This window comes from Lynx canadensis, chromosome X (assembly GCF_007474595.2).
Source record: "Lynx canadensis isolate LIC74 chromosome X, mLynCan4.pri.v2, whole genome shotgun sequence".
NCBI lineage: Eukaryota > Metazoa > Chordata > Mammalia > Carnivora > Felidae > Lynx > Lynx canadensis.
This window is the reverse complement of record NC_044321.2, coordinates 1,135,279-1,161,487: the sequence shown is the minus strand read 5'-3', so window position 1 is coordinate 1,161,487 and position 26,209 is coordinate 1,135,279. Positions and strand designations below refer to the sequence as shown.

General features: G+C 50.9%; 1 protein-coding gene across 5 annotated transcripts; it reads left to right on the top strand.

The window, feature by feature from the left end:
- Nucleotides 1-543: 543 nt before the first annotated feature.
- On the top strand, nucleotides 544-24,797 carry ARSD (arylsulfatase D). 5 transcript variants are annotated; one of them, XM_030305216.1, is made up of 11 exons: nucleotides 2,425-2,515; nucleotides 2,649-2,689; nucleotides 6,152-6,223; nucleotides 9,870-9,991; nucleotides 13,005-13,127; nucleotides 15,088-15,511; nucleotides 15,892-16,028; nucleotides 17,577-17,711; nucleotides 19,906-20,068; nucleotides 21,661-21,782; nucleotides 24,004-24,797. In XM_030305216.1, the coding sequence occupies exons 3-11, from the start codon at nucleotides 6,219-6,221 to the stop codon at nucleotides 24,366-24,368; spliced, it is 1,596 nt and encodes a 531-aa protein (XP_030161076.1). In that variant the 5' UTR covers nucleotides 2,425-2,515; nucleotides 2,649-2,689; nucleotides 6,152-6,218; the 3' UTR covers nucleotides 24,369-24,797. The 5 variants fall into 5 exon arrangements, with proteins under 5 accessions (XP_030161073.1, XP_030161078.1, XP_030161075.1 ...); XM_030305213.1 differs by lacking the exons at nucleotides 2,649-2,689; nucleotides 6,152-6,223 and adding an exon at nucleotides 544-671 and having other exon boundaries at nucleotides 2,366-2,515; XM_030305218.1 differs by lacking the exons at nucleotides 2,649-2,689; nucleotides 6,152-6,223; nucleotides 24,004-24,797 and adding exons at nucleotides 544-671; nucleotides 23,758-23,990 and having other exon boundaries at nucleotides 2,366-2,515.
- Nucleotides 24,798-26,209: the final 1,412 nt, after the last annotated feature.

The window sequence follows — 26,209 nt, the reverse complement described above, 5'->3', positions numbered from 1 at the left end:
CAAGGAACCACGGAGGACGCAGCTTAAACCACAGAAATGTATTCTTCCAAAGCTCTGCAGGCCGGAAGCCCCCCAGCAAGGCGCGGGCAGGGACGGGGGCGGTAGGGCAAACCAGGCCCACTCCCAAGCTAGCGGGGAACGTTCATTCCCAATTCCTATCTCCCCCAAATGCAGAACTGAGCTGGAAGGATAACACGGGAACTAAGTAGCCCCGCTCACATTCTCCACACCCCCCCAAACTTGGCCACAGAGTAGGAGTCTGCGTCCAGAACCCCGGCATTCACATCCTGCCTGCCTGCACGCCGTCAGTCCCCAGACCTTTCCAGAACTCGCTGGCAAGCGGGGGTCGCTGGCCGAGGCCTGCCGGAGGCTCCCCGTGCCCAGGCCCAGCCAGGAAGAATCATCCCCTCCCCTCCTGCACCCCAGTATCCGGGGTGCCCGCCCGGAGGCGGCCGGACCCCCGAAAACCTGTTTCCGAGATCAGTTCCCGGAGGCCCCCGGGCGCCTGCGGATCAAGCGGGTTGGGGCGGGGCGCGGCCTTGCACCCCAGAGGGCTCAGCTGCCGGGGCGGGTCCCCGCAGGGGCAGGCTGGGGACAAGGTCCTGCGCGCCCGGCCCGCGCGCGGCCATGGGACCCGGGGCTCGGAGGGAACGCGCCGCGCCCGCTGCCAGGTGCGCGGGGCCCGGGGACACGGCCACTCGGGGCGGAGATGGGGGCGCTGGGGGAGGGGGTGCATGCACCTGGGCGAGCGCGGGGCCGGGGCCGGGCGGCCGGGCCGGGGATGCGCCTCCAAAACGCAGCTGGAGGCCCCCCCGCGGGCTGTCAGCTGCTGGATCCGAGAGCCAGCCTTATTGGGGGGGGTGGGGAGGCCACAGGACGCGGGGAGGGGAGGGAGGGGCCTCGAGAGGCAAGGGAACACCCCGAGGGTCCTCACAGGCCACGCCCCGGCAGAGCGCGGCCGGCAGTGCCCCCACCCGCACTGACTGGGACACCCCCTGGGCCCCGAGTACCCCCCTTCCCCAGCAAAGCCCTCTCCTACCCCCGGAGCGTGGCCGTGTCCCCCAGCCCCACTGCCTGGGACACCCTCCCTGGGCCCCGAGTACCCCCCTTCCCCCCCAAAGCCCTCCCCTACCCCCGGAGCGCGGCCGTGTCCCCAAACGGCAGACACAGGTCCCACCCACCCCCCCTTGGGTCTCTTACCCCCCCCCCCCCAACAGCCGGGCGGCGTCCCCACCGGGCACAGCCCCTTGGCCCCCTGGGCCACGGCCCATCCCCCACCCTGTTCCGTCCCCGCCCCCCACCCCAGCACGGCGGCACCCTCCCCCCTAGGACACACGTCCGGTCCAAACCCCAGTCCCCGCCCTCCTCAGGGCGCCGCTTCCTCCCTCCTGCTCGGTCCCGCCTCGTCCCCAGGCCTCGCGCAGGCGTCTGTCCCCACCCCCAACGCGACACAGGCCCAGTCCTCGCGGGTCCCCAGCCTGCGGGCTACCGTGCGTACCCCCCCCCCCCCCCCACCACCACGCCGCCCTCTAAGACGCGCCGGGCCCGCCCCTTCCCTGCTCCGCCTGCGCCCGGTCGCGCTCCCTCTGCCCCCTTGTTCCCTCCCCGGACTGCGGGCGCACCGGAGCGCAACCAGACAGCCCTGGGGGCCCTGCCGGGGACCCCGGCGCACGCTCCAGCTGCCAGCCAGGATCCAGGAATGGGGATCAGGGCGCCCCCGGCCCCCAGGCGCCCCCCTCGGTTCTGGGGCGGGCAGGGTCCGGGATCCGCGTCGGGGACGCTCCAGGTCCCTTCCACGCGGGGTCAGCGGTGCGCCCCCGCCTCCCCGGCGCCATGCGTTTCAAGTCCGTGTTGCAACTACTGGGTCCCATCATCTCCCTGCCGCGCCTGGGGTGCTTTTAATCCCACATTCTGCCTTTTGAAATGTAAGTTGCCCAGGCTGCCTAGACCCTCTCCCTCCTGCGGGATCGCTTGTGGGACGCCTGGCGCACCCGGGCCCGCTTGGCACCCTGAAAGGCTGGAAGGCGAGGCCCTGAACGCAAGTCCTTTAGAAAGAACCTCACAGAAGTGGCCTCGTTACCAAGGGGTCGGCAGGACCGGCCTGGGTTAATTCACGGAAGAAACCTCACTCGGGCAGACCCTAACTTTCACAACCAGACCCCAGCGAGTTCAAGTGTTCTGGGGGTGGGAGTTACAAAGCAAGGACGAAAGGAACCCAGGGCTCAGATGCAGGCCCTTGGGATGAATCCTAATTTGGTGGTTTGGTGGAGATGCTCGAGCCTCCCCAGCAGCCCGCTTTGAAATGTCACTCCCCTAACCTTCCCAGTCCCAACCCCTAATTTTCCCCTTTTGTTTCTGTCTCCAGGGACTCTTGGTGGGTTCTACTCTGTCTCAGTTTGCTTCTGAGGACTTCGGGGTTCCAAGCAGCGAATGCCTCTAAACCCAACATTCTACTGATAATGGCAGATGATCTTGGCATTGGGGATCTTGGTTGCTATGGAAACAATACTCTGAGGTACCCAGTCCAGCTGTTGTGTTTGCCTGTGTGGTGGGGGGTATATTTGGCCAAATGATGCATTTAAAATCTGCCTATACTGGTGATTCCTTAGAGCATCAGATCTGAACACTGAAAAATTGCTTTTACACAGGGAAGCAGGATCCCAAACTTTTCAAACAACACAGCACTCGGGTGAGTGGGTGTAGTCCTGTCCTAGGGCTGCCTCCTTCCTAAAGGAGGAACTTTAGACAACAGGACTGTATTCTCTCTCCATCCGGGAAACCAGGACTGCTGAGATCCAGGCAGGACAGGGCCACTGAGATCCAGGGGGGGCAGGGCCACTGAGATCCAGGCAGGGCAGGGCCGCTGAGATCCAGGCAGGGCAGGGTCGCTGAGATCCAGGCAGGGCAGGGCCACTGAGATCCAGGCAGGGCAGGGCCGCCGAGATCCAGGCAGGGCAGGACCACTGAGATCCAGGCAGGGGAGGGCAACTGAGATCCATGCAGGGCAGGACCCCTAAGATCCAGGAGGAACAGGGCCACTGAGATCCAGGCAGGGCAGGACCACTGAGACCCAGGCAGGGCAGGGCTGCTGAGATCCAGGAGGGGCAGGGCCACTGAGATCCAGGAGGGGCAGGGCCACTGAGATCCAGGCAGGGAAGGGCCACTGAGATCCAGGAGGGGCAGGGCCACTGAGATCCAGGCGGGGCAGGGCCACTGAGATCCAGGAGGGGCAGGACCACTGAGATCCAGGCAGGGAAGGGCCACTGAGATCCAGGAGTGGCAGGGCCACTGAGATCCAGGCGGGGAAGGGCCACTGAGATCCAGGAGGGGCAGGGCCACTGAGATCCAGGAGGGGCAGGGCCACTGAGATCCAGGCAGGGAAGGGCCACTGAGATCCAGGAGGGGCAGGGCCACTGAGATCCAGGCAGGGCAGGGCCGCCGAGATCCAGGCAGGGCAGGACCACTGAGATCCAGGCAGGGCAGGGCCGCTGAGATCCAGGCAGGGCAGGGTCGCTGAGATCCAGGCAGGGCAGGGCCACTGAGATCCAGGCAGGGCAGGGCCGCCGAGATCCAGGCAGGGCAGGACCACTGAGATCCAGGCAGGGGAGGGCAACTGAGATCCATGCAGGGCAGGACCCCTAAGATCCAGGAGGAACAGGGCCACTGAGATCCAGGCAGGGCAGGACCACTGAGACCCAGGCAGGGCAGGGCTGCTGAGATCCAGGAGGGGCAGGGCCACTGAGATCCAGGCAGGGAAGGGCCACTGAGATCCAGGAGGGGCAGGGCCACTGAGATCCAGGCGGGGCAGGGCCACTGAGATCCAGGAGGGGCAGGGCCACTGAGATCCAGGCAGGGAAGGGCCACTGAGATCCAGGAGGGGCAGGGCCACTGAGATCCAGGCGGGGAAGGGCCACTGAGATCCAGGAGGGGCAGGGCCACTGAGATCCAGGAGGGGCAGGGCCACTGAGATCCAGGCAGGGAAGGGCCACTGAGATCCAGGAGGGGCAGGGCCACTGAGATCCAGGCGGGGCAGGGCCACTGAGATCCAGGAGGGGCAGGACCACTGAGATCCAGGAGGGGCAGGGCCACTGAGATCCAGGAGGGGCAGGGCCACTGAGATCCACGCAGGGCAGGGCCACTGAGATCCATGCAGGGCAGGACCCCTGAGATCCAGGAGGAACAGGGCCACTGAGATCCAGGCAGGGCAGGACCACTGAGACCCAGGCAGGGCAGGGCTGCTGAGATCCAGGAGGGACAGGGCCACTGAGATTCAGGCAGGGCAGGGCCACTGAGATCCAGGCAGGGCAGGGCCCCTGAGACCCAGGCAGGGCAGGGTCGCTGAGATCCAGGCAGGGCAAGACCACAGATATCCAGGAGGGGCAGGACCACTGAGATTCAGGCAAGGCAGGGCCACGAGATCCAGGGGGGCAGGATCACACTCTCTCTTGAGGCTGCAGGGGAGGGTCCTTCCTGCCTCTTCCAGCTTCTGGGGCTCCAGGCATTCCTGGGCTCGTGGCCGCCTCCCTCCTGTCTCTGACTGCACTTTCACACGGCTTCTGCTCTGTGTCTGTGTCTCTCTTCTGACTCTTACAAGGACACCCGTCATTGGATTTAGGGCCCACCCTCATCCAGGATGAGCTCATCTCAGATCCTTAACTAGTTACATCTCTCAAATCCCCACTCCGGGGTAAGCTCCTATTCACAAATAAATACTGGGGATTAGGACTGGGCCGATCTGCCCCGGGGCTGTGGTTCATCCACCGCAGGGAGCTTAGTGCATATTCAGGGTGTGCCTGCTCCCAGAGGCACGTTTGCCTGCTTGGCTCCGTGCAGAAGGACAAAAGGGAAGAAAGCATCTCACTCCTTCTGTGAGCATTTCCTTTAGGACGACCGCCCCCCCGCAGATTCACACACGTCTGCCTTGCAGTAGGTGCCCACCTTAGGGCTGACCTACACAGACCGGGGCCACCCTCTTTCCGAGCGGCCTGTCCAGCACCACGAGAAACCCCTGTGTCCATGCTTCTTCTTTCCCACGCGGAGCCCGCGCAGGGCGGACGATTCAGCCACCGAACGTGGACAATTCATTGGCTTCCGGATCTTCAGAGATGGGCATCCATCGGCACGAACCAGTTTAGGACAGTTTCATGCCCCCAGGGAACCCTTTGCTTTCTCTTAACCATCGTCCCCCCCCCCCCGTGGACTGAATCGTGGCCCCCGGAATTCATGCGATGCATCCCTAACCCCTCGGGATCTTCTGTGGCCTGCGGGTTTGGGGCTCAGAAAACCGCCATGAAGAAATTGGTTCAGTCCGTTAAGCATCCGACTCTTGATTGCGGCTCAGGTGGTCATCTCACAGTTGGTGAGTTCGAGTCTTGCGTTGGGCTCCTCCACTGCTTACGCACTCTCTCTCTCTTTCAAAATAAATAAACTTAAAACTATTAAAATATTTTTAGCCCACAAAGATGTTCTCTTGCAGACGTGGGGGCCGTGCCCCTCCAGGTCCGTCTGTACGAAATGCGGGTTCGAACTCACAGACTGTGAGATCATGACCTGAGCTGAAATCAAGAGTTGGGCGTTGAACCGATGGAGCCATCCCGGCGCCCCTAGAAGACTTAACTTTTGTGTAAGAACCCCACGATTTAGAGAAACTGTCATTGGGTTCACGGCGACGTGGTTCCATTCCTTCACTTCATCCTTCAGTGATTTGCGATGAAATCCCTCCAACCCATTTGGCACATAGGCCATTCTCCCTCCGGTAGTAAATCAGCCCCATATCATTCTTTCCAGCTGCCTCGGCGTTTGGTGCGCATGTCTAAATATGCTAGAAGATGCTCACGTTCTAAATCAGGGGTCAGCCACATAGCACTCCGGTACCTTGTGTGGGCCACACCGGATCTGTGTTTCACACCCACCTTCTTCCCTTTTCATTTTTTCCAACTCGTGACACATCTTAAAAAGTTCTTAGATCCACGGGGACCCCTAAGAACAGAGCTAGGGCCAGATTTGGCCATAGTGTGCTGACCTTTGTTCCAAACCATGAAACTCCGAAGTATCTCTGATGGACGGAGCAGACCTTGAGGACCCCGTAGAGAGGTGCGTCCAGACTCACTTCTGCTTGTTCGAAACACCGGTTCTCCCTCGCTGCGTACAGGACACTCAGTGGTGGCAACGCAATATCCCAGATGCTTGGCCTCGTGAGAAAGGGACGTTGAGAACCCATGAGGTGTGTAATGAGTGTGTAGGCACTGAGGGGGCACAGGAGGTCAGGACAGAAGAGGGAGTCCCAGGACTGGCTCTGTGACCCCAACCCGGCTTCGGAATACCTAGTTAAAAGAAAAAGGATGTGTAAAAAATGAAAGGCGTTTGAGAGTAATACTGTAAGACTATATTTGGCAATCAACTTATATATATAGATATAGATATAGATATAGATATTATGTATATGTGTGTGTGTGTGTGTATACACACACACACATATATAAGCATTTTTCCTGTTTTAAGGTTATCTTTTAACAAGTGAAGGAATGAGATTCTGCAGGAGATTTCCATGCTGAGGTTGAAACCTGTAGTGTTTTACATTCTGTTCCACAACATAAAGACATGTGTAAGAGATAAATACTTGATAGAAAAGAGATAGACAAATGATTGATGGATGGAAGGAAGGTTGGATGGATGGATGCATGGATGGATGGAAAATTGGTGGATAGATGGATGGAGAGACTGAATAGCTGGCTGGCTGGCTGGATGTGATGGATAGATGGATGGATGGATGGATGGATGGACAGATGGCTGGCTGGATGGATGGAGGGATGGATGGGTGGGTGGATACATGGATGGATGGATGGATGGATAGAAGGAAAGGTGGATGGAGGGAGGGAGAGATGTTATAGGATTCTGGAGTGATGGTGGGGTCCGGAACCAATGGCTAACAAAGAATTCTTGAGACATCTTTGGTGCAAAAATGTGATTTTATTAAAGCACAGGACAGGACCCACAGAAAGAGCTGTACTGGGGTTGTGAAGAGTGACTGGTTATATACTATGGAGTTGGGGGAGGTAAAAGCAGAAGGGAGACCTCCAGAAGGACTTTGATGTGCTAAAGAGGACTCCTAAGATAGCTGAGACCTTGCTATTGTCAAGTTAAGGTGGTTTTTCCTCTAGTAAGGCGTTAACATTAGGAGGTAGGGGTTTCCTGGAGAAATGTTCTACTCTGTACTTACCTCAAGTATCTGTCAATGGGCTGTAGGTTATAAGGAAATTTCATTATATCTACCATTTCCTCTTGCCTTTGTTCCCTACATCATGATGGAGGGGAGGGTGATATTGGGGCTCCAGGAAACAGTCTATAGGGTTCTGGAGATGAGGCTATTGATAGGGTTGCCTTTTTCTTGTAATGTACTAAGACATTTTTAAACTGATCAAGACTCCTGTCTTGCATGACTGTGATCTCGATCAGTTAACCATTTGTTTTCTTTCCTTTACTTTGTTTTTGAGCATCAAGGGGTGCCTGAGGAATGTCACACATGTCCTACCCGGGCAGGGAGCTGTGTGCCGAGTCTCAGTTCTCCTTATGCTCCCTCATCAGGTGGATAGAAGGATGGATGGATGGATGGATGGATGGATGGAAAATTGGTGGATGGATGGATAGATGGATGGAAAGATGGATGAAGGATGGATAAATGATTCATAAATTTGTAGATAATAGATACATAGTTGGACTTTAGGATATCAAACTGGAGAGAACTTTTTGTCAACTGTGAAAAATAGGTCAACGCTAACAAAATTATATTTAATTGGTAGAATCCTATAAGCCCCTTGCAAATCATGTTCATCGCTGAGCCAAAAAAAAAAAAAAAAGTAAATTTCTATAATTGGGTTATTGAAAACAACCAGCATGAGTACAGAATGGGTGCTTTTTAACAACAACAGTTATATCTCAGTTGGTTGCAATTAAAATATGAGTCAAAAGCAGCCATAACTATCTTGAATGACATTGACACAGCTGTTCTTTGGAAACAGAGGCTGGGCAGGGCCCCAGCAGTTGCCCTGAGGAGCAGGTGTCTGAGCTTCCCCTGTGGTTTCTGGGAAGGCAGGGAGGGCCTGGAAGTCACAGCTGATGGAGCTCCGGTATCAGCTTACACATAAGAGGGTGAGGGGCACTCCTTGCCTTCGAACAGGAACAAAGCGATCAAGAAAAAGGCTGCCACGGTCACAAAGTGGATGGGTGGTTGTAAACGATCAGATAATCCGTGACTCATACAAGATGTGACCCCCAATATCTAAGATGCTTGAGTCACAATGCCCAGTACGGCACACTCTGGATTTTTTTTTTTTAAGTCAAACAGATTTGGCATTAAGCCCTCCTTTGGCACTTTTTTGCTCCATGACCAAGGATGAGGGGTTCAACCTGCAAACGTTGCTTGTCTCCTCGCAAACGGGGAGATCGCTCCATTGGCCGAGAAATCGCCAGGGCTAAAGATAACACAGGGTGTCCCAAAATGCAGCTTTTCTCTGTAATGGCCTCCAAAATCATCAAATGGTTATATCACTACACCAGCTCAGAAGTTTACACCTTAACAACGAACATCTTTTGAAAATGATCCTCCTGCCCGTTACCTTTATGCTTCACTGGCTTTGCGGGTTTGGACGAATGCATTTAATTTTTCATGTTTTTTTTTTTTTCAGACAACATGTACCATGTTCAATCAAAGGGACCGAAACAAAAGCAAAAGTAAAGCTAAAAATGTGTTCTTCCAAAGGTGAAACACCATTCGAGTTAGAAAGAAAGATACTTAGTGCAGCATTCAGAGAATGGTCTCGGTGGTGGTCTTGATTCGTCTCACGTTCTTGAAGCTGAAAACCCACACTAGGACTTTGGGACGCCCACCAACTCACAGAGGTCCTTCAGTTGACCTCTTGTTCCTTCACAGCTCATCTCGTTTCTATCCTCTGTCCATACAACCTATGGACATGGACCCTCTGGGACACCTGGAACCCCCCACTAGCAAGCAGTCAGTGTCACAGGGCTTGGGGTGTGCCTTATGTACAAGAAAATAGCGCCCATTAGTGCCATGACTCAACCCGGGGCTGCCCGTTCCCCCTCAACAAAGCCACAGTCACTTCAGCCTACTCCTCCTGTAGCATTGGGTGAACAGGGAACTTTAGAGGCTCTTCTCCCCTGTAGATAATGGTTGTGGACCACACTCGACTCCCAGAATCCTCCACCAATACTCTTAAGCTCAGCTAGGAAGCCCTCCACCCATGCCTCCAATACTGTCCAAAGATCCCTTTCACCTTGAGGTCATGGGCTTTTGGACCACTTGCCCATAAGGAAGTTTTAGGTATTGGCTTTTGCAGATTCTATTCCAGCCAGTGGCCTTGGTCTTCATGTCGTCCTCTCTCTTTCTAATCCACTTGCTCTCTGCTATTTATAAGCCATCTGCACGAAAACTTGGTGGTCTAGGCAGGAAAGGGGCACTTTGTCCCCATTCGATTGGGAAGAGCATTTCCTGTATGTGGAACAAAGCATGCTCACAGAGCAGCAATGGGTATCAGGGGAAGCTTGCTCCGGACCCCCAAGACCCTCTGGTGACACAGTGGGCTCAGATGTTGAATATACAGGCAGTGGGTTGGGCTCCAGCTGAGGACCCCAGGACAAGGGCCCCGCATCTTTTATAGCAAGCAGTACTCAATGCATGTGCTCATGCTGGTTGTTTTGGGGGTGGGTCCATCTGCCTCTGCAAGACACCATACGCAACTACTTCTAAAACCTATAGAAATGCACTCTGCCAGTACCTTCCAGTGCATGGATCCCCATAAGCTGAATGCATGTCCCCGTCCTGACAGTGATTGTCTGTGTGGTTTGCTCAGGACACCCAATATCGACCGGCTTGCAGAGGAAGGCGTGAGGTTCACCCAGCACTTGGCGGCCGCCCCCCTGTGCACCCCAAGCAGATCTTCCTTCCTCACGGGGAGGCACTCCTTCAGATCAGGTCAGTGTTGTCGGGACAATCGAGAAAGGGGCCGCCACTCATTTCTCATCTTCAATATTATTAGCGATGCTTGAGATCCAGGGGAAATGGTGCAAATATAATCTGCAGAGACATCACCTTGTAATTACATGAAGAATACTGTGTTTTATATAGTCATGCAATGATTGGGTCGACTGGGAATTCAAAGGCTGAAACTCTCCAAGGGTAGTTGACTATGTTTGACATTGTGTTTAGTTGTCTAAATATTTTAGTCAATCTTGACGTGCAGTCATGATTTCAGATAGGCTCTGGGTAAGTGTATAGGGGGCTGAATGAGGGTCTCCAAAGATCCCACATTGTAATTCCCAGAAGTGACGAATGTTCCTTTATATGGCAAAAGGGACTTTGGAGATAGGATTAAATCAAGGATCTTGAGATGGGAAAGTTATCTTAGATTATCCAGGTGCCCAGTGTCATGACAAAGGTCCTTATAAGGGGGAAGCAAGAGGGTCAGGGTCAGGGTCAGAAAAGGACAAGGAAGAGGTTGGTGTGATGAACTTCAAGGATGTAGGAAGGGGCCGTGATTTGATTCTCAGTGTCTGCTTAAGCTAAATGCGTGCGTACCCTGTGACCCAGCAGTTCCTGAGTATGTGCCCAATATGGACACACAGGCATGTTCCACAAAAGATGGAATGAGAACGTTCACAGCAGCACTGTTTGTAAGATGCAAACATGGAGACAGTTCACCAGCAGAAGAGTGGGTTAATAATCTGGTATATTCACGTATTGGAATATTGTTGTATTGGGCTGTTTGAGATGCCACATGGAACGCCACAGGTGTGGCAGCCTAAACAAAAGAGATGAATTTTCTCACCAGTCCTGGAGGCTGGGAGTCCAAAAAGCAGGTGGGGCTGAGGCTGGTTCCTCCTGAGGCCTCTCTTCTCAGCGTGCAGACACCATGTTCTCCCTGTGTCCTCATGTGGTTGTCCCTCTGTGCGTGTCTGTGTTCTCATCTTCTTTTCTTAAAAGGACACCAGTCCTATGGGATCAGGGCCCACTCTACTGACTTCATTTTACCTCTTTAAGACCTTATCTTCAAACATAGTCACATTCTGAGCGGTTAGAGGTCAGCTAGAGGCTAGTAGCACCCACTTTCCCCACCAAATTGTGACAACCAAAAATACCTTCAGGCATTGCCAAGTATTCTCTGGGGGGCAGAATTGTCTTTGGTTGGGAAACACTGACATCGATCATGGAAAGATGATTGATAGATAGATAGATAGATAGATAGACAGACATGATGTATGGATGGGTGGATGGATGGATGGATGGATGGATTGATAGAATATATGTTGGGTGATGGATAGATAGATAGATAGATATGATGGATGGATAGATAGATAGATAGATAGATAGACAGATAGATATGATGGATATATAGAAAGATAGAAACATAGATATGATGGATAGATAGATGATAGATAGATAGATAGACAGATATAGACAGATATGATGGATAGATAGAAAGATAGATACATAGATATGATGGATAGATAGATAGATAGATAGATAGATAGATAGATATGATGTATGGATGGGTGGATGGATGGATGCATGGATGCATGGATTGATAGAATATATGTTGGGTGATGGATAGATAGTTAGATATGATGGATGGATGGATAGATAGATAGATAGATATGATGGATAGATACATAGAAAGATGGAAACATAGGTATGATGGATAGATAGATGATAGATAGATAGAGATGATGGATGGATGGATAGATAGATAGAGTGAAATAGGGATGGTTGGATAGATAGATAAGATGGATAGGATAGGTAGATAGGCAAGATAGATAGATATGATGGATGGATGGATGATAGAAAATAGATAGAGGGGCGCCTGGGTGGCGCAGTCGGTTAAGCGTCCGACTTCAGCCAGGTCACGATCTCACGGTCCGGGAGTTCGAGCCCCGCGTCAGGCTCTGGGCTGATGGCTCGGAGCCTGGAGCCTGTTTCCGATTCTGTGTCTCCCTCTCTCTCTGCCCCTCCCCCGTTCATGCTCTGTCTCTCTCTGTCCCAAAAATAAATAAACGTTGAAAAAAAAAATTTAAAAAAAAAGAAAATAGATAGATAGATAGATGATGGATGGATAGATAGATAGATAAGTATGATGGATAGATGGATATGATGAATGGACAGATGATGATAGATAGATAGATAGATAGATAGATAGATATGATGGATGGATAGAGAGATATGATGGATGGATGATAGATAATAGATAGATAGATCAATAGATAAGTGTGATGGATAGATACATAGATAGATAGATAGAAATAGGGATGGATGGGTAGATAGATAAGATGGATAGATAGATATGATAGATAGATAGGTAAGATAGATAGGATGGATAGATGGATGATAGATAATAGATACATACATAGATAGATGATGGATGGATAGATAGATAGATAGATAAGTATGTGGGTAAATAGATATGAATGGACAGATGATAGATAGATAGATAGATAGATAGATAGATAGATAGATATGATGGATGGATGAATGGATGGATAGATAGATAGATAGTAGATTAATAGATTGATAGATGGAGAGTAAGGTAGATAGATGATACAGACAGACAGATGGACAGATGGATGGATGAGTAGATAGATGGATTGACAGATGACAGAAACAGATAGATGAATGGATGGATGGAAGGATGGGTGAATAGATGATAGATAGATAGATAGATAGATAGATAGATAGATAGATATGATGGATGGATAAGTGATGGATATGGATGGATGGATAAGTGATGGATAAGATGGATAGTGGGGGCGTCCTGGGCACCGTAGGGTATTTTCCACCCACCAGATGCCAGTATCACCCCTCCCACAATTGTGACACCCAGGCCAAGCCCAGGCACGGCGACGAGTCCGCTGGTGTGGGCCAGGCTCCTCCCCAGGTGAGAAGCCCTGCTGTAGTCAAGGGAGAGTGAGCACTTGCTGTCTGCTCTGTTCCACAGGCATGGAAGCCCATGATGGGTACCGCGCCCTCCAGTGGAACGGGGGATCGGGTGGACTCCCCGAGAATGAAACCACGTTTGCAAGAATCCTGCAGCAACAAGGTTATGCAACCGGCCTCATAGGTACTCATATCGCTAGTGAACAGGAAGACCATCAAGAGAACCTGTTTCCCTACAAGGCGGAAAAAAAAAAGTCGTGTGTCAGAACCAAAATCGGGGGCTGGACCCTTCTGATCTCTCTTGGGTTTGTCACACTGTTGGAACTTCTGTTATTGACAGGCAGTTTTTCACTCAATCTCTTGGGAGGTGGCCCTCTTTCCTCCATCCCCAGGTTCTATATTCGGGGCTGTTCTCATAGGCACCTGCTTCCCGGCACCCATGACTTTTCTGGTCTCCATGTAGCAATCTGGGGGCGACACAGACATTCAGAACATAGCATATCACATCTTTGGGGACATTTTCAAGGACTCGTTGCACATCCACACTACCACATTTCTCTTTTCACTCCCAAGAAATGGAGCAAAACTTCTTAGCCACCCAAATTGACTAGAACTTTCCATTAGCAACTCACCACCATTGGATCAGTGTCCCTGACCCCAGAACTGGAAAAGTAGATTTATTTTGTGTTGACTAGAATTGCAGACCTGTGTACCGGTTCCTTCTGTGCCTCTTCTTCTGGTGCACACGTGCCATCTATCTTTAGAGGAGGCTGTTCTTGACAGCATGAGAGGTGGAAACCCTCCTGGACGCTCTTCGTCTCCACCACCCTCACCCTGTTCGAACTTTCTTCCTGCCTTAAATGAAAGCAGGGGAATAAAGGAAGATACCCGGGCTTGGAGTTAGAACCCATTCCTATAGGTCCTGAAGACACTTTGTGAGTCGCGGGAGGGAGCGACAGGGCAAGGACCCGGTGTACCCTGTGCACTTGGAAATTATGGCAAATAGTACTTTGGAGCCTTTTCTATCCTGTTTTGTTGCTAAATTTAAGGTGGTTGAAGGTCTGGAGTAAATGAAATAGAAAGTGCCCATAGACGGGCGCTTGGGTGGCTCAGTCGGCTAAGCGTCTGACTTCAGCTTAGGTCATGATCTCGCGGTTCGTGAGTTTGAGCCCCACGTCGGGCTCTGTGCTGACAGCTCAGAGCCTGGAGCCTACTTTGGATTGTCTCCCTCTCTCTCTGCCCCTCCCCCGCTCATGCTCTGTTTCCCTCTGTCTCTCAAAATGAATAAATGTTAAACATTTTTTTTTTTAAAAAGTGCCCATAGAGAACCCAACTCTTGCATATCCTGCTGGAATTTGATATACGGGCTTACTCACGTTCCATCTCAATGATATTGTTGTCAAAAGTTCTTGCCTTTGGGAAAAAATCTATTATAAGCATTTCTTGCTTACTAGTTGGTGGAGTGAGATGGTTACTTCTACTCGGTCTTGAGATTTTGCAAGAACCAACTCCTGTTATCAAGCGGCTGTCTTTTAAGTAAGAAATAGCAGTAAATGATATTATGTGAGTTATTTAATAGGATAGTCTAGGGTGACAAACTTATAATTCCAAACAGTCCAGAAAATCTTAAACCTTTAATCTCTTGATAACCGTCATGAGTATTTGTAATGTTCATTACTGTTTGCAAAGTGTAACACACCCATTTAAAAATACCCCAATATGAATGAATTCATTTCATCCCTTTCTATTTTGAATTTCTATTGTGTTCCTTTCTTTAAAAAAAATTTTTTTTAATGTTTATTTTTGAGAAAGAGAGAGAGACAGAGACAGAGCACGAGTATGGGAGGGTCAGAGAGAGAGGGAGACATAGAATCCGAAGCTGGTTCCAGGCTCCGAGCTGTCAGCACAGAGCCCAACGTGGGGCTCAAACCCATGAACCATGAGATCGTGACCTGAGCCAAAGTCAGACACTTAACCGACTGAGCCACCCAGGCGCTCCTATTATGTTGCTTTTCTCGTTCAAGTTTTGCTGGTTGCATACCATCTTTTTTCATCAGAACATCCAAATTATTGAGAAGGTGATTCGTATCAGACAGAGCACCTTATTTGTATGTTCTTCTCTAACGCCCTGCTCTCATTTTCAGGGAAATGGCACCAGGGCGTAAATTGTGAATCCCGCACTGACCACTGCCACCACCCACTGAACCACGGATTTGACTATTTCTATGGCATGCCTTTCACGCTTGTGAATGACTGTGACCCAGGCAGGCCCCCGGAAGTGGACGCCAGCACGAGAGCGAGGCTGTGGTTTTACACCCAGGTGGCGGCATTGGGAGTGCTGACCGTTGCTCTTGGCAAGATTTGCGGGTTAATCTCCGTGCCCTGGAAAGCGGTCCTGGGTGCGGCCAGCCTCGTCTTCCTCTTTTTTGTCTCCTGGTATGCCAGCTTCGGGTTTGTGCGTCGTTGGAACTGTATCCTGATGAGAAACCATGACGTCACAGAGCAGCCCATGGTTTTGGAAAGAACCGCGCGTCTCATGCTACAGGAGGCAGTTTCCTATATTGAAAGGTAATAAAACCATCACCTTTGATTTTATTGTTTTAAGTTTATTTATTTATTTTGAGAGAGGGAGGGAGAGAAAGAGAGAATACCAAGCAGGGTCCACACTGTCAGCCCAGAGTCTGACATGGGGCTCGAACCCATGAACCATGAGATCATGACCCGAGCTGAAATCAAGAGTCAGACGCTTAACCGACTGAGCCACCCAGGAGTGCCAAAAACACCACATTTGAAAGAGGAGGTGACTTCTCAGAGCACCTGAGTCTCTTTATCATCTTTGGGATTTCCTCAACCAGCCTCAATGGGGAGATGGTTTTCAGGGGCTCAGGTGGATCGAATAATGTCGAAAGAGGTTCCATCGTGTCTGAAGGGTGTTTCTCTGCTTTCAGAAATAAGCACGGGCCATTCCTCCTCTTTGTGTCCTTGCTACACGTGCACATCCCCCTGGTCACCACAAAACAGTTTCTCGGGAAAAGCCAGCACGGCTTATATGGCGACAACGTTGAGGAGATGGATTGGCTGGTAGGTAAGTCAACGCACACCTGAGCCTCATTCACTCTTGGAGTCACTGCTCAAGTTTGGGAAACACATGGGCCATCTCACTGTTAACCAGGTTGCAATAAAGAATAACAGGGCATGGGGCGCCTGGGTGGGGCAGTCGGTTAAGCGTCCGACTTCAGCCAGGTCACGATCTCACGGTCCGGGAGTTCGAGCCCCGCATCAGGCTCTGGGCTGATGGCTCGGAGCCTGGAGCCTGTTTCCGATTCTGTGTCTCCCTCTCTCTCTGCCCCTCCCCCGTTCATGCTCTGTCTCTCTCTGTCCCAAAAATAAATTAAAAACGTTGAAAAGAAAAGAATTAAAAAAAAAAAAAGAATAACGGGGCACCTGGGTGGCTCAGTCAGTTAAGCGTCTGACTTCATCTCAGGTCATGATCTCATGGTTTGTGAGTTCAAGCTCCGCGTTGGGCTCTGTGCTGACACTCGGAGCCTGGAGCCCTCTTTGGATTCTGTGTCTCCCTCTCCCTCCCCCACTCACACTCTGTCTCTCTCCATCTCTCAAAAATGAATGAACATCAAAAAAGAATTTTTAAAAAGAATAGTGAAAAAGGCAAAGAATAGAGAGAAACGTCCCCATATCATTCACGTGCTCCTTCAGCACTTCAGATTCCTCAGTCTGCTTCTGCACAAAATCATCCTTCCACAAAGTGCGTTATTTAAAGCCATCGTGAGACATTACCGAAAGTGAAGCAAGAACACTGTTGTTCAGGACAACAGACCAACACAGCTTTCCTCCTGTGGCCTCGAGAAAGTCCGGACAGATCCAGTGACATGGTAGATTCTATTTGTTTTCACCTTGGAGTGTAGCTGATACACAGTGCATCGCACTTAGTGTCAACTGTATAGAGATTCTCAGAAAGACGTAGACATCTAAATCCTTGCAGGATCTGAGGGATGTCCTGGGAGAAACATAGTGATGTGGTACACCAAGTTAAGAGGCAAACAACCCCAAAATGGGAGGGTGGATTACGTAATGTTTTAAAACTCTGCATTTCCACTGTTACGCATGCCAATGTGCTCTAAAATCTTCATTTTCAGTGCTTTAGAGGTGCGTTCGGTCTCCATGGATAAAATGTGCACATGGCTTGTACGTGGCTCTGCACTCCCGAGCCTTGGGCTCCCTGTGTCAACACCCACAGACAGATGCTCACAGGTCTGGCTTCCTCGTGTCCCAACAGGGGACTCCCATCAAACCTTTTCTCACCACGTTGCCACCCCCCTGCACTCATCATGGACACGTGTATGCGTGCCGACCATGCGTGTTCAGAACACTCTATGACTTTGGGTGCTTATTATGTTCTCTGCATTGGTGATACCTTTGTAAGCAAGATTCTGAATCCTGTGGCATCAGAATAATCTCATAGGCATTGACCCTTTCTGACCACGTGCATTATGATGGTCTATGGTGACTGCAGAATCCACTTGGGGGACTTTCTAGCAAGAACGGGGAAATTTGGGTTGAATTCACTGATGATGGATTACTGGCTCTGTCCTGAAATGTTCCATTTTTCCTAAAGGTGAAATCCTTCAGGCCATTGAAGAAAACGGTCTGAAAAACACGACATTCGCGTATTTTACTTCTGATCACGGAGGACATTTGGAGGCAAGAGACGAACGCGGCCAGCTGGGGGGATGGAATGGAGTATTCAGAGGTGAGACCAGTGGAGATCGGGGCTGAAAAGGCAGATCGTGGTCCACCAAATGACTCCCAGCAGTGGAGACTGGAGAACAAGCAGAAGGGGGAAAGAGTGTGTACTCACTTTCTTTCTTCTTTCTTTCTTTCTTTCTTTCTTTCTTCTTTCTTTCTTTCTTTCTTTCTTTCTTTCTTTTCTTTTCTTTCTTCTTCCTTTCTTTCTTTCTCTCTTTCATTGTATTTTTATTTTTATTTTTTTTTATTTTAGAGAGAGTGAGAGAAAGAGTGTGAGTAGGGGAGGGGCAGAGGGAGAGAGAATCCTAAGCAGGCTCCACACTCAGCACACAGAGCCGAACACAGGGCTCAATCCCACAACCCTGGGATCATGACCTGAGCCAAAATCAAGATTCAGATGCTCAACCAACTGAGCCCCCCGGGCACCCCAAGAGTGTGTGCTTTCAAAGGGGGATTTCTTGAGTAGCAGCTATTCACCAAATTTTACCAGATGCCAAGAGAGAGAAAAAAAGACACCTGACCTTCCCATGAAGAGTTTACATTTTAGTAGAAGTGCGAGATACACAAATAAATGATTAAGACAAAGCAAATGCCATCCTAAATAAAAGACAGTACAGTAACTGTAACCCTAATTATATGCATCCTTGTATTTGACTATATTATGCGATACTTAGCCCATCATAACTCTTTTTAAAGTCTGACACAATCGCTCCACATGATTCATGGATTCCATATTTATGAATTCTCCTGCTTGCTAAAATTTATCTGTAGCCCCCAAATCAATACTTATGATGAATTTGTGGTCATTGAAAGAGCAATAAAAATACTGGTCACCTGACACGCCCATTCCCAGTTAAGGTTGGATGAGGCGACCGTGTGCCTATATTTCGTCTCTCAGACTATGAACACAGGTCTCTTTCGCGGCCACGTTTTTGCGGTTTTGTTTGCTTTTTGTTGGCGACTTTGCTGCTTCAAATGGCTCCCAACCATAGTGCTGAAAGCTGTGCCCTGTGTCCGAGGGCAAGAAGCCTGCGCTGTGCCTCGCTGAGAAAACCAGTGTGTTAGATCCGCGTGGTCGAGACATGCGTTCTAATGCTGTTGGCTGTGACATCAATGTCAATGAATCACAGTATCTACTCAGTAAGGTGTGTTTAAGCCAAACACACAGAGGTATACCAACTGACTGATGAAAATGTAGAGACCAGAGTCTCCCTGGAACCGAGCCCTGTATTACTCCTGGGAGCTGGGGTTTCGTATTTGCTCATGGGGTGTTTTTGACGGCTCTGTAGAACACCACTCCGGGGGATAATGAAGGTTGACTGTATACATGTCCAAGATGTAGCAGGTTCATTTACAGTAGATTCTTACTGTTCCCGGTAGTGTGTTCTACAAACCGCCAAAACCTTGAATTGCGACTGTGGCACCCGGAACAGAATACCTGTGAACCCAGCATACAGAACCGGGACCAGATACACAGGAGTGAAGCCGCTGATTTTCAGTCACTCGTCACACAGCGACAGAAAATGAAAGGAAGCACATTATAATCTGAACGGTGGCAGAGAAGCCTTTATTTAGCGAGATTCTGAACGCATCCTTCCCTTCTTGAAACTCTCCTTCTGTAACATAAGATTGCTTTAACTCCCCTATCCAGAGTTCCTAGGCAACGTAAGCATGCTCCCTAATGCTCAGTAGTTGTGCGTGTTTCCCCAAAAGCCAAGCTGGGTCCCAACTCATTGCCAGGCACCCCAGAAGTGAGGAAGAACCAGGCAAGGGGTAAAGGAACAGGTGGATGGTGTGGTGAGCAGGTGGGAAAGGAAGAGAGGTGGGGGAGGGACGGTGGTCCCAGACCCAGTTCCCAGTCCTTCCGGAAGGAAAAAGGATGGAATAAGATAGGGGTCACCAGCCGCACACGGTGTGAAACTCCAGGGCCATGATGCCCCTGATGCCATGCATCGCACACCCCGTTTTTTCTGGCGGTCACAAAGACACCCTGAATCACAAGGGGAGAGTGCACAGACTCCACGTGCCCGTGGGGGAGTGACGAGGTTCTGGGATTACTGCCACAACCATTTATGGGGAACGCAGCCTGCCGCAGAGTGCGTTGATGGGTGTAGGTGTCCAGGGAAACGCTAGGTGTGCCCAGGTGTGTGTGTGGATGAGACCATCTCCTGGACAACCCTAATGGCACTTCCTTACAGGTGGCAAAGGGATGGGGGGCTGGGAAGGCGGCATCCGCGTCCCGGGGATCTTCCGGTGGCCTGGGGTGCTGCCGGCCGGCCGAGTGATCCACGAGCCCACCAGTCTGATGGATGTCTTCCCCACTGTGGTCGAGCTGGGGGGCGGCCACGTGCCCCAGGACAGGTACGCGTACAATGAGACCCTCTGTTCCCCAGTTCCTGACAGCTACCCTTGTACTATTTCACACGTGGGGGAGAAAAACGACCACAACGTGAGAACATCTAAAAGGTTCTCACGTCCTCAAAGGTAGGGGTCAGCCTAACAACACAAAATAACCATACTGGCGAAAACATGATTAAATACACTATTGGGTCCATTGACCGGTTTTGCCGAGTGGGTAGAATTTGATAACTGTAACAATCGGGAGATTAAAGCAGTAGAAGTCAGTCCGTTGGAAAACATCCCCCTATGATTTCCCAAAAAGGCAGTCTTGCCCATAGGCGGATGAGGCTGTGGCCTCGATATCTGCACATTACCAAAGGCTCACGCTAATACAGGGTAAAAACAAAAAAGTAAATCTTTTCACAATGATTTGATTTTAAGACGACAAAGAAATACTTCTGAGTAAAAGAGGCAAAACCAATACAATATGTGCAGGCATGTGTCTGTGGGTTTATCAAGTAAGACCTTGATTTTAAGGCATTGGCTCAGGCAACTGTGGAGGCTGTTCAACTGAAATCCTCATGTCGGGCCAGCAGGCTGGAAATGCAGCCGGATTTTCCGTGTCATAGTCTTGAGACGGAATTTCATCTTCTCTGGGAAACCTCAGGCTTTGCTCTTGGCAAGATTCTGAACACATCCTTCCCTTCTTGAAACTCTCCTTCAACTGATTGGGTGGGGCCCACCCTCATTATCAAGGATGCTCTGCATTGCTCTGAGTCCACTGACTGTGGATGTTAACGTATCTAAAAAAACGCTTTCACGGTAACCCTTAGGCTGGCGTCTCACCAAATCCCTGGGCGCCATAACCCAGCCAAGTAGACACAGAAGATGGAACCATCACAACTAGGGTACAATTAAAATAAAAGGGAAAATAACTCCATTTTTACATTCAGTTCGGATTAAGGACTTTTTTTGTTGTTAATATTTATTTTTGAGAGAGACAGAGACAGAGTGTGAGTGGGGGAGGGGCAGAAAGAGAGGGAGACAAAGAATCTGAAGCAGGCTCCAGGCTCTGAGCTGTCAGCACAGAGCCTGACGTGGGGCTCGAACTTGTGAACCGCAAGGTCATGACCTGAGCCGAAGTCAGTCGCTTAACTGGCTGAGCCACCCAGATGCTCCCAGATTAAGGACTTTTTAAAAATATAAGTTGTTTGTAAGGAAGACACTTCAGGTCATGTGGCCGTTACTGGCTTCCCTACCCAGCTCCTATAGACATGTGACAACATGTCTTGGAATCTGTTATGATTTTAAATCATAACATAATATGTTATGTTACGATTCTGCTGCATTAACACTCAAATCAGGGGCCTGGGCAGTCCAGCCAGAATTTAAGATGACTGTGTGGAAGAAGTGACCCCACGACTTAGTGACTTTGCGTCTAAAAACAGTATGCATCTCGCTCAGCAACCTGCCATCTGCACGATACTGGGGAGATGGCTCGTCTCCCTTGCCCTCAGCGGGGGTCCCCTCCAAGCTTGGAGTTTCATTTGCAGGTGCAACACAGCACGAACAACCTCGGTCTGATTCCTTCCTGTGTCTTTTCACTGAATCAGGGTGATCGATGGCCGTAGCCTGGTGCCCTTGTTGCAAGGGACTGCCGAGCACTCAGCACACGAATTCCTGTTTCATTACTGCGGGAAGTATCTGCACGCAGCACGCTGGCATGAGAAAGACAGTGAGTACACACCCTTCTCTTGTGGCAGGAGGGGGCTTGCATTAGTCAGGGTTCCCCTGAGAGACAGAACCAAGAGTGTGTGGGATGGATGGACAGACGGATGGACTGTGGATGGATCGATGGATGGATGGATGGAAGGGTAGACAGGTGATAGACAGATGATGGGTAGATGGGTAGATGACAGATAAGTGATGGATGGATGATAGGATACATTGATTAATAGCTAATGAGATAGATGGATGATAGGTAGATAGATGGATGGATGGTAGAAATAGAAGATAAAGACAGATGTGGACGGATGGACGGATGGATGGGTGGAGGGTGGATGGAGGGTGGACAGATGGGTGGAAGGGTAGACAGGTGATAGACAGATGATGGATAGATGGATAGATGACAGATAAATGATGGATGGATGATAGAAATAGAAGATAAAGACAGATATGGATGGATGGTAGATGGATGGACAGATGGATGGATGGACAGATGAATGGGCAGATGGATGGACAGATGGATGGACGGATAGGTGGGTGGATATAGAGTAGATGGATGAATGGGTGGACAGATGGATAGATGGATGGACAGATGGATAGGTGGATGGATGGATGGACAGATGGATGGGTGGGTGGATGGATGGATGGATGGATGGACAGGTGGATGGATGGATAGATGGTGGATGGGTGGGTGGACAGATGGATGGAAGGGTAGACAGGTGATAGACGGATGATGGATAGATGGATAGATGACAGATAAATGATAGATGGATGATAGAAACAGAAGATAAAGACATATATGGATGGATGGTAGATGGATGGACAGACAGATGAGTGGATGGATGGAGAGATGGATGGATGGAAGGTGGATGAGTGGATTGACAGATGGATGGATGGTAGATGGATGCACAGACGGATGGATGAATGGAGAGATGCATAGACGGATGGATGGATGGATGGATGGATGGATGCACAGATGGATGGATGGATGCACAGATGGATGAGTGGATGGACAGAGGGATGGATGGATGGGTGGACAGATGGATACATGGATGGGTGGATGGATGTATGGGTGGACAGACAGGTGCATGGATGGAGATATGGATGGATGGATTTGTAGATAAATGATAGAGGATGGATGCATGATTAGATGACAGATTGTGGACGGATGACAGGATAGATTGATTAAGAGCTAATGACATAGATATGATAGGTAGTAGATGGATGGATGATAGAGATAGAAGATAAAGACAGATATGGATGGATGGATGGATGGATGGAGGATGGATGGAAACAGGGAGAGAGAGGGGGCGCCTGGGTGGCGCAGTCGGTTAGGCGTCCGACTTCAGCCAGGTCACGATCTCGCGGTCCGTGAGTTCGAGCCCCGCGTCAGGCTCTGGGCTGATGGCTCGGAGCCTGGAGCCTGTTTCCGATTCTGTGTCTCCCTCTCTCTCTGCCCCTCCCCCGTTCATGCTCTGTCTCTCTCTGTCCCAAAAATAAAATAAAAAACATTGAAAAAAAAAATTAAAAAAAAAAAAAAAAGAAACAGGGAGAGATTTTAAAGAATTGTCTCATGCAGCCATGGGGAGCGGCAGGTCTGAAATCTTCAGGGGCGGCCAGCAGCCTGGAACGCGTGCATGCTGCCATCTTGAGCCCAGAGGCTGGAAATTGAGGCAGAATTTCTGCTCTGGAGGCAGAATTCCTTCCTCTTTAGGGGCCCTTTGTCTGCTCGCTTATGTCCTTCAACTGATTGGGTGAGGCCCACCCACAATGTGGAGGGTAGTGTACTAATGGAACTGTTCCTCTCCTCTAAAAAAAAAACAACCCAAGAAAGTCCCCGCCACACTGACACGTAGGCTAGTGTTTGACCACGTGTCTGGGTGCCATAGCCTGGCCGCGATGACACATGAAATTCACCCTAAGTGCCATGGTTAGTTGTGACTGTTCTGCCATTGTTCTCCATGTTGTTGTCACGGTTCTTTCAGTGTGTCGCTGAGCACTCTGGGATGAGTCCCTTGGCCTGGGTGTGCCTGGAGCACACCATGCACACACGTGCGCACCCACACACACGCGCACACACACATGAGGACGCGACGTCTTTTCAAACTTGCAAGAGCATCCGCTGCTTATTCTCTCCTCTCCATTTGAACGGGACGTGGAAGACGTCCCCAGGGCTGGCTCTTGGCTCTGCTGGTTCGTCCTGCCCTGACCGCCTCCCTGTTTGCCTTTAGGCGGAAGACTCTGGAAGGTTCACTACATGACACCGCGATTCCACCCCAAGGGGGCAGGGGCCTGCCACGGCCAAGGCGTGTGCCCCTGCTCCGGGGACGGTGTGACCCAGCACAGCCCGCCTCTGCTCTTCGACCTGTCCAGGGACCCTTCGGAGACGCGGCCCCTGTCCCCTGGCTCGGAGCCCCGGTACCATGCGGTGCTGGCGCGGGTGCACGAGGCGTTGGAACAGCACAGGAGGACCCTGAGTCCTGTGCCCCCCCAGTTTTCCCTGGGCAACATCGTCTGGAAGCCGTGGCTGCAGCCGTGCTGCGGAACCTTCCCCTTATGCGCGTGCACGCAGGACGGAGACCCCAACGAGGCGTGACCTCACCCTCGGCCACGGTGCCCGTCATCCAACACAGGTTGGCGACGGGGTGCAAAGAAAGGAGCGCTCATGCACCGTTGCTGGGAATGCAGACTGGTGCAGCCACCCTGGACAACAGGAAGGCGGTTCTTCAAAGAGTTAAAAGCATACATGCCCTACAGTCTAGTGATCGCGGTGTTGCATCCACACGACTCCTGAAACAGAATGCTACGGGCACCAGTGACAGTCACAGCAAAGTCTATTACAATGAGAGGCAAGGCCGACCGATCGGGACCAACGCTCTTGATAAGAGTGTGGCTCCGAACAGCCGGGGTACACAGTTTTTAAAGCCAATCACATCGTTTTATCGTTATCTGGGAACAGAACAGAGAAACGGTTCCCAGATGAGTCAGAAACAGTTATCGAATGAGGTGATTATTTTAGACTTTCTGCCGCTAAGTTGCAACCAGCGGATCTCCTTGACCTTGTCTCTGATGCTCTTTTTTGAGCTTTTGTTTCCTTCATTGGTAAAGCCTGATTCACAAGAGTATGAAGTATGATTTACAAGAGTAAAAGAGCGTAAGACTGGCTGCCAGGGTCTGGGGGAGACGGGGAGGGGGGTGGTCGGAGGGCACGAGCTTCCAGTTGTAAGAGGTCTACGTTGTGCCCACCTCACAGTCCACGTAGATTATAGCTCCTAATACAGTGGCATATACTTGAACTCTGCAGAGAGCAGATGCTTGGTGTCCTCACCGCGCACACAGGGGGCGATCACGACTGCAGGTGGCAGCTGGGCTCATGAACGAGACTGGGGCGCTCATTTCACGATGGACACGTTCATTGAATCGTCACGCTGTCCTCCGTCAATACATACAATTTGATGTGTCACTTCTACCCCAAGAAAGCTGGGAAATAAATGTTTAAATTTTTTTTAATGTTTATTTATTTGTGAGAGAGAGAGACCGAGCATGAGCAGGGGAGGGGCAGAGAGAGGGGGAGACACAGAATCGGAAGCAGGCTCCCGGCTCTGAGCTGTTAGTACAGAGCCCGACGCGGGGGTTGAACTCACAAACTGTGAGATCATGACCTGAGCCAAAGTCAGACGCTCAAGCGGCTGAGCCCCCCCAGGCACCCTTGGGCGATAAATGTTCACAAGCTCCCCAAAAGGCCAGCACTTGGCTGGCGGACCCAGAAGGGGCACAGCAAAAAGGAGAGCTCGGTTTCCCTTTCTCGAGGAGGATGTCGTGGGCAGGGAGCGTGTGTCCACTTTCTCATCTGCGAAACAAGACAATCCCAGTGGACACCCAATCATGCCCCCCCCCACCCCAGTCCTAATCGTTTTCCAAAGCTCAGGGGTTATCAAAGCGCCAGTGTCCGATTTCTGTAGCCATTAATCTTAAAGCCTATTTGGGATTGCGTTGCCTCCGGGGACAGCCTTTCGATATGGGAGATAAAAGTATGTTGCCTACTCTTCTCAGAGATTATTTTGGGGCTGGTAGTAACACACCCTGGGAATAAATGTCATAAACGAGAGAGGGGAGCAACCCAGGCCGGCAGGCTCACACCTAGTCTCTAACCGTCCTAGCCTCTACCTCAATGCTTTAATATGGCTGCAGCAGCTCCGGGCAGCACATCGACATTCTCAGCTGCAGGAGGAAGGGTATTCCTCCCAGCTGAGTCAGCCCTTGTGAAGGAGATTCTGCAGAATTCCTAACCCCAGCCTCCGCCGATCACCCCCCACCCCCCCATCCACAGAAGGGGTGCTTGTGCGGCTCAGGTGGTTGGGAATCTGGATTTCGGCTCATGTCATGAGCTCACACGTGGTGAGTTCGAGCCCCGTGTTGGGCTCTGTGCTGACTGTG

Coding starts and splice junctions, on each gene's coding strand:
- ARSD (XM_030305213.1), top strand. CDS start 628: ATGGGACCCGGGGCTCGGAGGGAACGCGCCGCGCCCGCTGCCAG. Junction 9,992..13,004: donor GAGGCACTCCTTCAGATCAG/GTCAGTGTTGTC, acceptor TCTGTTCCACAG/GCATGGAAGCCCATGATGGG. Junction 20,069..21,660: donor GGCCACGTGCCCCAGGACAG/GTACGCGTACAA, acceptor TCACTGAATCAG/GGTGATCGATGGCCGTAGCC.